The sequence below is a fragment of the Lactuca saligna genome, chromosome 2 (assembly GCF_052625555.1).
Source record: "Lactuca saligna cultivar CGN05327 chromosome 2, ASM5262555v1, whole genome shotgun sequence".
NCBI lineage: Eukaryota > Viridiplantae > Streptophyta > Magnoliopsida > Asterales > Asteraceae > Lactuca > Lactuca saligna.
In genome coordinates, this window is record NC_136418.1 from 55,641,206 (window position 1) to 55,656,470 (window position 15,265).

General features: G+C 29.3%; 4 protein-coding genes across 4 annotated transcripts in view; all 4 read right to left on the reverse strand.

The window, feature by feature from the left end:
• The window catches only part of LOC145029736 (germacrene A synthase long form-like), a 31,801-nt gene extending 30,175 nt beyond the window's left edge, over nt 1-1,626 (reverse strand). The window contains exon 1 of the mRNA XM_078978212.1: nt 1,396-1,626. Coding sequence (XP_078834338.1) covers nt 1,396-1,594 — 199 coding nt within the window. The 5' untranslated portion in view covers nt 1,595-1,626. The remainder of the gene's footprint in view (nt 1-1,395) is intronic.
• A 1,092-nt stretch (nt 1,627-2,718) lies between these two features.
• LOC145029737 (uncharacterized) lies at nt 2,719-6,340 on the reverse strand. The gene is made up of 3 exons (XM_078978213.1): nt 5,788-6,340; nt 4,788-4,950; nt 2,719-2,821 (listed from the first exon to the last, which is right to left on the reverse strand). Exons 1-3 carry the CDS (start codon nt 6,338-6,340, stop codon nt 2,719-2,721), a joined length of 819 nt encoding a protein of 272 aa, XP_078834339.1.
• A 3,522-nt stretch (nt 6,341-9,862) lies between these two features.
• LOC145029738 (uncharacterized) lies at nt 9,863-11,476 on the reverse strand. Its single transcript, XM_078978214.1, has 8 exons — nt 11,435-11,476; nt 11,334-11,362; nt 11,047-11,182; nt 10,910-10,965; nt 10,557-10,677; nt 10,304-10,483; nt 10,150-10,218; nt 9,863-10,072 (listed from the first exon to the last, which is right to left on the reverse strand). The coding sequence occupies exons 1-8, from the start codon at nt 11,474-11,476 to the stop codon at nt 9,863-9,865; spliced, it is 843 nt and encodes a 280-aa protein (XP_078834340.1).
• Nucleotides 11,477-14,421: 2,945 nt separating this feature from the next.
• On the reverse strand, nt 14,422-15,027 carry LOC145029740 (uncharacterized). The gene has a single exon (XM_078978215.1). It carries the CDS (start codon nt 15,025-15,027, stop codon nt 14,422-14,424), a length of 606 nt encoding a protein of 201 aa, XP_078834341.1.
• Nucleotides 15,028-15,265: the final 238 nt, after the last annotated feature.

Genomic DNA, 15,265 nt, shown 5'->3' on the forward strand with positions numbered 1-15,265 from the left:
ATAGAAACGAATAGCATATCAGGGTAAAATAGTCATTTTGCATCGGTCAGCACGTTCAGTCAGATATAAAATGAAACAGTATGATTTCTTATTCAGTCAGAATTTCTTACTCAAACAGCCATTTCTCAGTCAGCACTTTCTCAATCAGCGACTATCAAACACGGCCTAAGCTTTTAAAGTTAATGTTTTTGAACCAAAAACACACATGATATCTAAAATCAAACTACTAATGCACCAACAAACATTTTTGGATCAAACCATATAATTAACAAACATAGTGACCATTTTTACAACTTTGTTGTCTAAAACATTCAACGATTAAAAAAAAAAAAAAAAAAAAGAGGAAATTACTGAAATCGTGCATGTGGTTTGGTCAAAATTGCACGTTTGGTCCCTAACTTTTTTTGCACTCGGATCATCCATGTGGTTTGATTTTGTTGCGTTTTTCATCCCTATGGTATGGTAAAAGTTTCATGTTTGGTCCCTAAATTTATGTATGTAAGGGACAAAAAAGGCAACAAAATCAAACAACAGGGACGAAAAACGCAACAAAATCAAACAACAGGGACGAAAAACGCAACAAAATCAAACCACAGGGACGATCCGAGTGCAAAAAAAAGTTAGGGACCAAACGTGCAATTTTGACTAAACCACATGGACGATTTCAGTAATTTACTAAAAAAATATTGTATCTACCAATGTTTTAAAAACCGGATTGAACTCACCGGTTGGCCCGGGGAACTGGTGGAGGGAGTGGTTTAACTATCATCGATTTTACGTCGATTTCTCAAGCGAATTGGATCGGTTGGTTTTTAGATAAACCCGGTAGAAAAAGTTAAAATAAACCGGTTGAACCGGTTAAACCGAAAAAAAAACAAATAAAAAGAACCATTTAAATAATAAACTTTAGTGATTTTTTTTTTCAAATCTATTTATTTTGCTCTAAATAAAAACATGTGTTAAATGTTAGAAAGGTTTTTGATGTATTTGTATTTATTTAAAACTATATTTTGTTTTGATATTATAATTTATTTTCTTTTTGACGTATATGGATTGATGTAAACACTAAAAGTTATGGTTGTATGTTATTTTAATGTATTTGGATTCATCAATAACTTATTTCTGTGTGTATTTTTAATATTTGAACATGTAAACATCAAATTCATGATTTATATATGTATGTATATATAAGAAAATAGAAAAAAAAAACATGAAAAATATAGCAACCGGTTGACCTAACGGTTGAACCAGTTTGGTTTTTAAGAGATTGGTATCTACAACTTTTTTAGTACACTATAAGGAAGTAGATTTAACTTGTAAGAACTTTTTAAATTTAAGCTAATAAATATTTGGCAAGTTTAGTCAAGTTTCTTTTCATGCAAAAAGTTGACTTACCAGAAGATAGATTATAACCATGGTGTCTGAATACTTGAAATTGCACTGAAATATTGTACAAATCAACTTGTTCGTAATACTGTAAATCAATCTTTTTGAAGAATTGATCAAGCTCTGCATCAATCTCTTGTGGATAAAGATACAATAAACCAAGACGATGTAACGAGTAGATCAACTTTAGTTTTGTGGTTGCATCCATTGTAGTGTCCGTTATTAAACTCCTCACCGCTTCTTTCGGGCCCTCCAGTGCGTTCGCATAAGCTTCCAATTCCTATGGCCACAATAAGACACTTCATATTATCAAAAACAGTATTGCTTGTTTGGGTGAGTGTGATATGGTTATGTTTTATTTTTATATGAAATCAATCATAAAAAGGATTTAAGTTTCTAGCCCAAAAAAGATAAATTTATTCAGTTTTTCCAGTTTGATTTTCTAGTTTTTGGCTTTTTATAGAACATTAAAAATAAACATGTGGAGATAGTTGTGAGACATATGTATTATATGTGTTAATTTAAAAAAAAATAATTATAAAAGTCAAAATATTTAAGAAATTTAAATTTATAAGAAAATAAGAAAAATAATGAATTATTATAATAAAAATATTTTTATCTTTTAAATTTAAACAAATAATTTAAATAAAGAAAAGAAAGTAATTAGTTTTAATTTTTGGAATTTTAAATTTAAAATGTAAGGTTATTAATGAAATTCATATCTAATTACTACTATATTTATTGCAATTATTACATTAAAATACTATGTATAATTTAATAAAATAAAATAAAAACTCACAAAATGACATGTTGAAAAAATATTAATTCAAAATAACCACAAAATGACATTTGACAAATAGAATAAGAGTATGACAGGTAGCCAAAAAAAAATAATAAAAAATTTAAAAATCCTTGATTTATTAGAGAGAAAACGATGTATTATGACTATGGTTGTAAAATTCGCTCGGCGGTAGCTCGATGGTCGACTGGGGTCAAACGATTAATCGGTTTGGCGGGGATTAATCGGAGTCGGGGACCATAAATTACTAATAAAACTATTTTAAAACTTAATATATCCTAAGAAAAAATAGTATTTGAAAATTTAAAATTTTTAAATTTGAATTTTTGATATATTTGGTATAATATTTGAAAATTTGAATATTTAAAAATTTAAAAATTTGAAGTTATGAAAATTTTGATGTAATATTTGAAATTTTGAAATTTTGAATTTTTTAAAATACTCCGGCTAAGGACCGCCGAAAACCGCCATGGACCGCCGATGACCGCTTAGCCTGAGTTTGACCGATATTGACCAATTTCCGTCTAGAAATCCTAATCGTAATCAGTTGCAAACCGCCTAACGCCTATGCCGATATTTACAACACTGATTATGACATAACTCAGTTCGGTTTTAGAGTAAACAACTGACCCAACCCTAAAATTTGATTTAAAAAAAAACAATTTTTTTTAAACTACTCCGGTTTGTTGATATGTTTTTTTTTTTTTTTTTTTTATAATTTTCGGATTGTATTAAGTTTTGGTTTTCGTGAACGATTGTATTACCGATTGCTTGGATTCAACTAGTTATGTATATGCATACATAAGACTATACGGTATGGGCCAAATTTTGGTCGTGTTATGGCTAAGGTGGCGGCCATAATGCCGGCTTCACACAATCAACACCACCCCTCCTCGTTAAGGGGATGTTATGTTGTATCTAGTGGTAACGAAGACGAGATAAAACATTTACTTTCATTGGGTATTCTTTCATCCTCCAATCATTTTTTTTCTTTTTCCTTTTCTTTCCTCTTAACACCATGTTATAACATGGAAACACCACCCCCACTTTTTGTTATAACATGTTAAAAGTGAGGTGACAATATTTGGCTTCATAACACCGTTGTCCATACCCAATACTCTAATAGATTGAGTCTCTTTAATCCATTTTTAAAATAATAAAACTACGAAATAACAAAGTGTCAAAGTTTTAATCTCGTACACACTGCTAGCTTAAAGATATCTTTTATAAGTTATACGATTAAGTAATGATACACGAAAATTTATACGAAATAGTTATTAGTTTTCTAAAAGTAAGAAGTTATATTTTTATAACTATGATAAATAATTATGTGAATCAATGAATAAAGTAAATGTATTGTATTTGTTTATATAACCATTTACCTTTATATATTATGCAACTACGTAGTAAAAAGACCTTATTACAAATGAACTCTTACATTATTATCAAGTGAGAATGAAGTAAAGCGACCAGCCCACATGGAAGGTGGAAAGTTAGCCAAAGGGCGAACCGGTTCTTGGCTGTGTTGGACCGTCAATGGTTGGGGGCTGAGAATTGGCTCCCGACCATTGCTAGTGTTGGTTCTAACGAGAGCCATTTTCAGGTTGGATTCTTAATTGTAATGATGGTTGAAGTTAGGATGTTAAAGATGGTGTTGCGTTGATTGTTTTTTATATAGAGCAAGTGAGCACCTAGGTTTTGATTAATTTATGAGTTGTATATTTGCTGGGTTGTCGTTGTATTCCAAATAAATAGACTGCTGAAATACTATATTATAAAGACAATTTTATAATTGATCCTTTGATTTGAAAACTATCTCGTTGTAAAATCTTTTGTTCTTTATTTTTATTTTATAATTTTACTTGAAAAATGAGTGTTGACTTATGTATGTCTTGTGGAAATAACTTTGGGTGACAAAAACCCATGCATGGCCCACCGGAGAAATGATGGGTGCAAATATGCAATGCATCTCTGGGTGTTGTTAATCGCAACTCTATAAGGCTGGAGGGAGTGGTGTCACCGAAACCGCACTCTATACCCCGTCACATCAGCGCTATGTCACTTCTTACCACTCAAGTATGGTTTCTTGCCACACCAAGGGTGTGGTGCCACACTTTTCATTTTTTTTTTAAGTATTTTAATTTAATAAAACTTTTTTTTTTGAACTAATTTAATTTAATATACCTTCTATTTTAATTAAAAAAAACATAATTCTTCATTACTTGAAAATTAAAAAAAAACAGTACATTGTGTTACCAAAAAAAAAAAACACATACATGACATTTAAATAACCTTAGAAACTTAAAAAACATAAATAAAATAACTAAAGGAAACTACATAAAGTCGTTCAATGTTTGTATGTTTGTTCCGCCATTTGAACACACGCAATAACGGTATCAAAAATAATCTGAAATTCTTCAGAAGATAAAGAAGATGACATTTTTTGGAGAGTGGTAATTGAAAAAAAAATTGAGAGAGAGAAAATTGTGTTGTGAAAAAAAATTAAGTTTGACATGTGTATATATATATAGGAAGGAAAGAAAAAACAAAAGGAAAAAAAAAACAAACGAAATTGCATTTAACGATCAAAAAATTGACCAACCAATCACATTCCGCGGTCTTCAAAGACCGCACTGCGGTCTCAATGGCAGGAAACCGCACCTTGGGGGCGGTGTTCCCTGCTGAGGTGGCACCAAGGTGCGGTCTCAAACTGCACCACACCGTGCAGCCTAAAGCGAAAGTCAATATACTGACATAATCATAACCTACAAAGAAATGTTAAAACTGTAAAATACATTATTAGTCCTTCACTTATGTCTTCATTTTTGTTTTCCTCCCTTTCAATTTAATAAAGTTCAAATTGATAAATAAGTTTTTAAACCATCACATATAAATTCAACTAGGTTAAAACCCGTGGAACCCACGGATGCTGTTTTTGAATTGAATTTAAAAATTAATTATTTAATAAAATATTATATCAATAATTCTGATAACTTATAAATTGTAATATTGAATATTTAAATAATTTTTTTTATTGGTAATTATTTAATTACTAACTAAATGGGAAGTATTTAATTAGGAATGAAGATTTTTGAAAACTATTTTTTTTATTCATCATTCTAATTGGACATATGCAGATGATACAATACCAATGTGTGTAATGAAATTAACATAAAATACAACAATACGTAATTATAAAAAAATACAGTAATATGATGGATTAAGTGTGATTTCCTAAAATTGAATAAAACGACGTTACAAAAAAGTTGGCTACAAATTTCGAAAAACTTCCTTATAAACAACATTGGAAGTTTTATTTCTGAGTTTGCCATCTTTATCTAAAATTAATAATTTTAATCCCTCTCTACTCTGAACTCTAGATAAGGCAACATACAATTGTCCATGTGAAAAAACTGGATCTTTCAGAAACAGACCAACCTTTGATAACGATTGTCCTTGACTTTTGTTAATAGTCATTGCAAAACATACAGCCAAAGGAAACTGTCTTCTTGTGAATTTGAAGGGAATCTTTTTTTCTGATGGAGTTAAAAACATTCTTGGAATAAAAGTCCGATTTCCAATATTAGTTCCAGTTATTATACGTGCCTCAATAACACGTTTGCCCAATGATAACACCTGTAGTCTTGTGCCATTACATAAGCTGTTTTTCTGATCAATATTTCTCAGTAACATTACTGGAACACCAATTTTTAAAACTAATTTATGATTTGGTAAACCGGATACTTTGAGTCCATTTAATACATCAGGAGAGTATAGATTTGCATCAAATTGATCATGGAGAAATTCGGATTCACATATGCAGTCTGAACTTAAATATTCAACTTGATCTCCTGGAAACTTCTTAAGTAAACGGTCGTTTATTTCCTGGACAACTTCATTTTTTGGAGCAAGTATCGCTCTTTCTTGGAAATAATTTATATCACTATAGTACTCTAAAATTGAAGGATATACAAACTCAATTAAGGAACCTATAGGATCATGTGAATCATTAATGAGAATATCATCCGGAATATCGATAATCGTTTCACCGTCGTTCGGACCACGAAGTTTTCCTTCTCCTATATCCAACAACCAATTTGCAAAATCTCTTATTTTTCCTATATCTGATTTATCCCTTCCAACAGTTAGCCTCATGTTTTTTGTTAATCTATGGACTTTGCAATGTTCCCATAAATATGAAGAACTCAAAGAAGCATTTACAATGTTCTGTCTACTGCCACCCGGCACAACAGGTAGAATTTGTCTAAAAGATGAAGAACGAAGTGCTGGAGAACATGAGTTGTCGACCAAAGTACACCAACTACCTAGATATGAAGGAAGTCATCAACAAAAGTACGTACGTGGCATCAAAAAGAATCATGGCGATTTACAGTCTAAAGAAGGAAACTGAAACGACCATCCAGGAGCTCAGGAAACTACTCAAAACACTTCCAGAAGATGATCAGCCATATATGGAGTGATACAAAACAAAAAAATCTCCAACTCTTTTGTCATCTTATTATCCATGGTCTCTTTAAATCGTTTTCTCTTTTGATACTATGCTTATGAACAGATGCATGGTTAAGCCTTGTATTCACCTTTAAAAAATATAATCTATCGTTTAGGTCTATTTTGTCATTCCATATATAAAACGTAATGCAAACACAGAATAAACCACATGTCAAGCACGTTTATGAAGTTTTATTCTCCTGGAAATTGTCTATTATGTGTCAGGTACTAAACCGTACCTTTTGCTTTTCAACATAAAGTGATAATTTTGTCACATTAGCAACTCTCTTCAACATAAATATAGATAAGAAAAACCAATTATGTATGTATTCACATTTGCATCTGTTTTATCTCCTCAACATAGAGAAAACAACAAACCAAAAAGGTTTCATCCGACCTCCGCATCGCGGGGGCTCCCTCTCTAGTTTATGATATTTAGAGGTTACATAGAAACCAATGAAAGTACATTGTCATTAAAGGAATGTTCCATTAATATTAAACCAAAAAACATTTGAAAGTACAATGGTATAACCATAAGATTTAAATGGTAACAAATGAAAAAAAATAGGATTCATCAATATGATGAAAAAAATTATTAAGTAAACAGCCGTTAAAGGGAATGTTCCATTCTAAAAAATTACATAATAATGATTTTTACTGGTTAAAGGGAAACTAATGAAAGTAAAATGTTGTAGTATTGACTATTGAGTAGTTATTTTTTACTTTAAGAAGAATACCAACAAAGTTTTCATTTTTTTTAATACAAATTAGATAAAGTACAAATTAAGCACCCTCAATCACAATATAATTTCACCTGTAAAAGTATCAAAGTATCAAGCTCAAGATAGCTTTAACATTTGAACAATAATAGCCACATATGCAATATCGGCCAAAAATTTAAAATATTAAGAAAAAATTTAAAAAAATTTTACAAGCAAATATAATTAAAAGTTTATAAAATAAAATGAAAAACCTTTTGAACAGATTCGTGAAGAAAAATGCGAAGTCAAGAAGGACTGTGAAATGTGATTTGTTCAATATTGGAGTCAAATGCAGTTCACGTGTAAAAGCAAAAATGTTCGCGTTTAGTAATACAAATCAAAATTGGGTTTCGCATATGAGGTTGTATGGATTGGGGTTAAAGGGACGATTCGTGAAGAACAATGACATTGTCATTAAAGGAATGTTCCATTAATATTAAACCAAAAAACATTTGAAAGTACAATGGTATAACCATAAGATTTAAATGGTAACAAATGAAAAAAAGTAGGATTCATCAATATGATGAAAAAAATTATTAAGTAAACAGCCGTTAAAGGGAATGTTCCATTCTAAAAAATTACATAATAATGATTTTTACTGGTTAAAGGGAAACTAATGAAAGTAAAATGTTGTAGTATTGACTATTGAGTAGTTATTTTTTACTTTAAGAAGAATACCAACAAAGTTTTCATTTTTTTTAATACAAATTAGATAAAGTACAAATTAAGCACCCTCAATCACAATATAATTTCACCTGTAAAAGTATCAAAGTATCAAGCTCAAGATAGCTTTAACATTTGAACAATAATAACCACATATGCAATATCGGCCAAAAATTTAAAATATTAAGAAAAAATTTAAAAAAATTTTACAAGCAAATATAATTAAAAGTTTATAAAATAAAATGAAAAACCTTTTGAACAGATTCGTGAAGAAAAATGCGAAGTCAAGAAGGACTGTGAAATGTGATTTGTTCAATATTGGAGTCAAATGCAGTTCACGTGTAAAAGCAAAAATGTTCGCATTTGGTAATACAAATCAAAATTGGGTTTCGCATATGAGGTTGTATGGATTGGGGTTAAAGATGCGAAGGTGATTATGGTTAATATTCATTTCGTATTTGGTGAGACAAACAACTCAAATGCGAATGAACTAAAAAAAAAATGACTGGAACATGCGAAGAAAGAGGGTGAATGAAGAATGTGAATTTTACAGTAGAATGCGAATTGGGGAAGAAAACTAAGAATTTCGAATTTTTATTATACAAATTGATTGATTTATTTATCTGTCTTAATTGTTAACTGTGATATATCAAATACTTATCAAGTTAGGGGCAATATGGTCTTTACATATATAGCAATATTTTTATTATACAAATTGATTGATTGATTGATTTGTCTTAATTGTTAATTGCGATATATCAAGCAGATGAAGTAAGATTGATTGTTTTGAAATGCGATGTCAAATCTGTTGAAGGGTGTAATGATTATTGTTTTTGAATGGTATGTGTTCGATTGGTTATTGGGTTTGTATATAGGGATCGATTTTAAACGGAGGTTAAAGATTGTGGGAACGAATAACTGTTAAATTCGATGTTTTCTGGAACGAAGCCTTGGTTATTAAATGAATCATACGAAGGATCTGTTATTTGATTTTGGAATTGGGGCGAATAATCGAACGATTTGGAGTTGCGAATTTGATTTTGAAAAGCCAATCAGTTGGGTTCGCATATGAAAACAGATAAGTTTTGATTTTGGATTCGCAATTGGGTTAATTGGGTTATTGATTGAGGGACGATTCGTGAAGAAAAATGCGAAGTCAAGAAGGACTGTGAAATGTGATTTGTTCAATATTGGAGTCAAATGCAGTTCACGTGTAAAAGCAAAAATGTTCGCATTTGGTAATACAAATCAAAATTGGGTTTCGCATATGAGGTTGTATGGATTGGGGTTAAAGATGCGAAGGTGATTATGGTTAATATTAATTTCGCATTTGGTGAGACAAACAACTCAAATGCGAATGAACTAAAAAAAATGACTAGAACATGCGAAGAAAGAGGGTGAATGAAGAATGAGAATTTTACAGTAGAATGCGAATTGGGGAAGAAAGCTAAGAATTTCGCATTTTTATTATATAAATTGATTGATTGATTGATTTGTCTTAATTGTTAATTGCGATATATGAAATACTTATCAAGTTAGGGGCAATATATTTTATTTGAGTTATAACCAAAATCAACTAACTTGTCCAATTTAAAACAATAAAAGTATCCAAAAATATTCAAAACCAATAATATTTGACATCCTAAATACCCCAAAATAAAAATCATACCAAGCAATTAAAATATCTTTATAACCAAAACAAATGATCAAAATATATTAAATGTGTCTTATAACCGATAGAAACTCACTTTTCAATTTTTGGAATCAAGAGTGGAGTTTCCTCTGCGGTTGACTTTCTTTTAGCCTTAGTTGAACTTAAATCATATCCAGAATCAACATCATAAATTTTTTGGAGGTTGCGCTTCAAATCACCTGATATTTTGCAAGGACTTGTTGCGGTTGACTTATCAACTGTTGAGGGTGTAAAACTTTCGTCTGTTTGTGAGATCACATCCTAATTTAAAAAAAAAATGTTTGATTCCTAAAAAAATAACTAATATAATTAAAAGTTTATAAAATAAAATGAAAAACCTTTTGAACAGGCTGTACAACATCATCGGATTCCAAAGCAACTTGATTTAAGGAGACAGATTGAATACTCTAAAAAATAAAATGGAAATATGTTAATCGTTATGTACTTTAACATTAAAGAATTGTAAATTTTCAACAATAAAAAATTACATACCATAAGTTCTATTTTACTTTCCAATTCACAAACAATGGACATATCTTCTGTAACTCTGAGAACTGTGTAGATGTTATTATAGTTGTTGACATTGTATTCTGTAATATCTACAACAAAACCAAACTTGCGGTTTTTCAACACGTTAAGTTGCATTGGAAATAGGGCATCACTGTCTCCGGCCTGTAAGATATATTTTAATAAATTAAAAAAATTAAGTAAATGTTTTCTAATTTTAAAGGTATGAATAATATACCGCATCATGTATCTTTTTCAACTCGTAGGCACTTATATTTAACAACCTCCTTGCTTCCCTATCAAAAAGAGTCAATCCAATGGTTCCGGTACAATCTTGTACGTTAATTGGAATTATATACCTAAAACAAAAAATAATTATGTCATTGTTAGTGTTGTTTTAAGATTGACAAAATTAATAGAAATAAATATGTCTATACTTTATAACTGACTGAAATTCAGATTTTTTGCATTGTGCATTTGTACACTCGACAACCATAGTTTCTGAAATTCCCTCAGGGTTGGTATACGAATGATTGGTTTTGGGAACAGGGATAATTTTTTTTTCCACATTTTTTGCATGCTTCATAATACCATGGTAGATTCTGTCTTATATTAACAATGGAAGCAACTAATAAAAACTTCATTTCCTGTATCATATCAAATGTAAAAATTATTAAAATAAATTATGCAAAAATAAAATGTAAAACATATAAAATAATGCAATATACCTTAATTGGTTCGGTGATCTCACAGATTGTCTTTAATGGAAAATTGCCCTTAAAGTCATCTGTATATGAAGAAGAGTAGCTTTGAAGTGTAGTTATGCTTTTTTCAGTTATACCGAAATTGTCATGACATTTCAACCTGTAATGTTTAATTTAGATTCATGAATATTAGGTTTTGTGTTTTTTTTAAGTTAAAATACATTATAAAAAAATAAAAAACAATTGAAAACTAACTTATTTTTAAACTCATTTATTTCATAAATGTCAGAATTTATGAACAATTTCGTTACTTCAAAATGACTTTTAGCTTCACCAAGACCTGTAAAAAATGTATATCCAATTATTAAAATTTATATAAAAACAGTAATTATAAACATCTATATATAAAGACTGAATACAAACCATTCCAAATGTTTAGCTTCAAAAACTGCATCACGATAGCAACAAAATTAACAGTCGGGTTATTTTTTAGGTATTCTGAAATTTGATATGCTTGACTTCCAAAAATAGTAACCTTCAGATGTACAGAACTAAATAAACCATAAAATAGTATATTAATATTAATTTGTGATTAATTAAAGATAATAAATAATAAACAAATAATACAATATAATCTCACTCTAGGTTGCTAAGAGTGACTTTTATATAATGCTTGGATGGTACTGGATTTGAAGTTTCAAAAGGCCTAAATGACACGATATGTCCAATAACATCTACACAACAGATACCACAAAAAAATAAAAGTTTAGGATTAAATTCGTAATATTTAAATAATAAAATGTATAACCAAAAAAACAAATGATAAAAAATGATTTTATTAATATTTTATGACTAACCAAAGAATGTGTCTTTTGGGCATGTTTGTTCTATGATAGAATTAAAGTCAACAAACATAAATCCATTGACCGGACCCGAGAAATCATCACATTTTTTTAGGATGCTTTTCCAATCCAAAGTTAAGGTCTGTTTATGACCTGTATAACTAAAACCATTAGTAACAGCAGCCATATTGAGTTTTATAACTATATAACTTTCATCTTCCTTTAAAAGATGACGAAATCTGGAGAAATTCTGATTGAAGACACGAGCTTGGTATTGTGTACCCTGTTTAAAAAAAAATTAAAAATTATTATGTTCATGAAACATGTCTAATATTGAATGATGAATAAAAAATATATCAAATACAACAAACCTCCTCATCCATGATGATCATTTCAATGGAACAAACTTTATTATTTCTGACAAAGTTCCAAATTTTAAGCACCCGAACCTTGATATGCGATTTTTCATCTATCTGGTCAATGTTATTTAGGTAAACCTTATTTCCTATTTCCATTTTCTGCAATAAATTTAATCATTATAGAATTGTAAGGAAAATTAGCAACCTTTTAAAATGTACAGAACATCCTAACCAATAAGTAAAACAGAAAAATTATAAATCAACACATGACAATAACAACTGACTTAATGTACTCATAAATTTTTAAATTGAATAATTCATTTTATAATAAAATGGAATACAAACAAAAACAAATAATTCATATGAAATAATGTTTTAGATTGAATAAAAGTTTATATAATAAGATGGAACACAAATATATAATAAACATGAAAACGACAATTATACCGAAAATGCCCCTGCAACATACTAACACTAACAGATAACATAACAATGAGTAAAACAGAAAAATTAAAAATCAACACATGACAATAACAACTGACTTAATGTACTCATAAATTTTAAAATTCTAAATTTTTTTGAGATTGTATTTAGATAAAAACAAACAAATTTTAAAATTTCATACCATAAAAAAAAGTTACTGTGCACATCTGAAAAAGACTATTTTTAATTTTTTTTAAAGAAAATGAACTTGTAATGTTCATTAGTTTTTCGTCTTTTAAACTGAAAAGGTAGAAGAAGTAGACGATTAAGAAGAATTACAAAAAAGAAGAAGAATAGAAATCATACAATGAGAACGTGATAGATACAGATAAATAAGAACATGGAGGAAATAGAAATATTGGTAATTCTGATTTTTGAATACACTAACCTGATATTTAATTCTTGAAGCGTTGCAGAATAACAAAGAATGAAGAAGAATACGTTTGCTGTGGTTTCTATGGAGCAGAATTGTTATGGAGCAGAATGGTAAAAACAAAATAACCGTATAAATGATATTTACGTTTGCTGAAAAATACTGCAGATTTTTAGGGATTTAATGATTGCAATATATTGAATTTGCAATCAAAATAAACAAACTTTCAAATTTAATCGTGATTTTCGAATCTGATTATTCATTAACATATTTTTTCAAATTATTTCCATAATCTTTATTCATTTAAAATTAATGCATGAATATTTTGAATGCAGTTGACAGCTAAAATTTCCTGATATATTGCATCAGTTTGAACTTTTATTCAATTTTCGGATTCAATGGCATTTACGTAAATATAGAAGAAAAAATGAGCGGAAAAACTCTATTTTGGGGCTGGAAGAATGCCACGTGTCCGAATTTTACTTATTTATTAGAATTAGGATTAAAAAACTATTTAAAATGGAATGATAGTGTATACGTATCACCGGTGACACTTTTTGAATGTTTTTTGTTTTGAGTAAAATACAGAAATGGTCCTTGTGCTTTGGGTTGATTTTCAGTTTCGCTCCCTAATGGTTTACGGTCTTTATTTCATATAAAAACATTAACTTATTTTTTCTTTTTCTTTTTTATTTTCTTTTAACAATTTATTATTATTATTATTATTATTTCATAGCAATTTTATTTGTTCTTTATTTTAATAGAGAGTTTGTATAGATTTTATATAATTTCGGTATAATTCAAAGTGGTTAAAATTTTCTTTTGTTATTTTTCTTAAATTACATGGTTTTTTTATAAACTTTTCGGCTTAAATTTGAGTTTGTTTACGTTTTGAACAATAAAAAATAACGATCATTAACAATTAAATGAACAATAAAAAACAAAATATGATATTTTTTTCACAACTATAATAAATAAAATTAGCATTTTTATTTACCACCATTTTGTCAAACACTGTCATATTTTAATCTTATTAATTATCAGGGACATTAACTGAAAAAAATAACATCTACGGTAGAGTTTATTTTTATATATTTTTTGGTATAATTCAAGGTGGTTAACATTTTCTTATGTTATTTTTTTTTTTTAATTTACATGGTTTTTTATAAACTTTTCGGTTTAGATTGAGTTTATTTACGTTTCGAACAATAAAAAATAACGATTACAAACAATTAAACGAACAATAAAAAATATAATATGATATTTTCTCACAACTATAACAAATAAAATTATCATTTTCAATTACTACTGTTTTGTCAAACACGGTCATATTTTAATTTTATTAATTATCAGGGACATCAACTACATGAATATTACAATTATTATGTAGTGCATTCGGTGGAATATATGCATTAAGTCGAGCATTATACAATATTTCCCATCCAGTGGCACGTTCGGATCTGTAGTGACGCCAAAGTGACAAAAGTGTAGGCATTGGATGTGATTCTTGTAAATCAACTTTTATGTAATGACAATTATAAACAAAGGCGATAACAATAGATCTATGATGTGAGATGTCTTGCGGGCCATGCCAAAGCATAAAACATGCTGACGAACCTTGTTTGTCTAAAAAATAGACGATTATACCATACTTATTAGCAATGAGGAATCCAATATCCGGCATAATCAACCAATATTCACTTTGTGCAGAACCTAATCCAGTGAAACTCAACGAGTGATGTACGTTGTTTATATCATCCTGAAAAATCATTGCATATCGCCCCCAATTTTCTAATAATTCGTTGTGTAATTCTGAGTGGATTTGACGCCAATAATTTTGACTATACCCAAGGGAGACAGCTATTGCCCGAAATCCACAATTTCCATCTCCCTCCACATCTTCGATGTTTGTGACATATGGATGAAAATCATTTGGAATTTCACTCATAAGTGAATTTGAATAAAATGTTGAACGTTGTTGAAACGAAAATGTATTGTGCGTCTCTGGTTCCTGATTTGAATCAAACTAATTAGACCCATTATAATCTGACATAGACGTCGCAAAACTATGTCTACGAGGATATTGAGTCGTTGGATCTTGAGTAGGAGGAACAGTAGGTCTTGTTTGTGTACTCAACCGCGGACGTCCACTTGGTACTTTTTTTTTTGTGAGAAGTAGGTTCCCG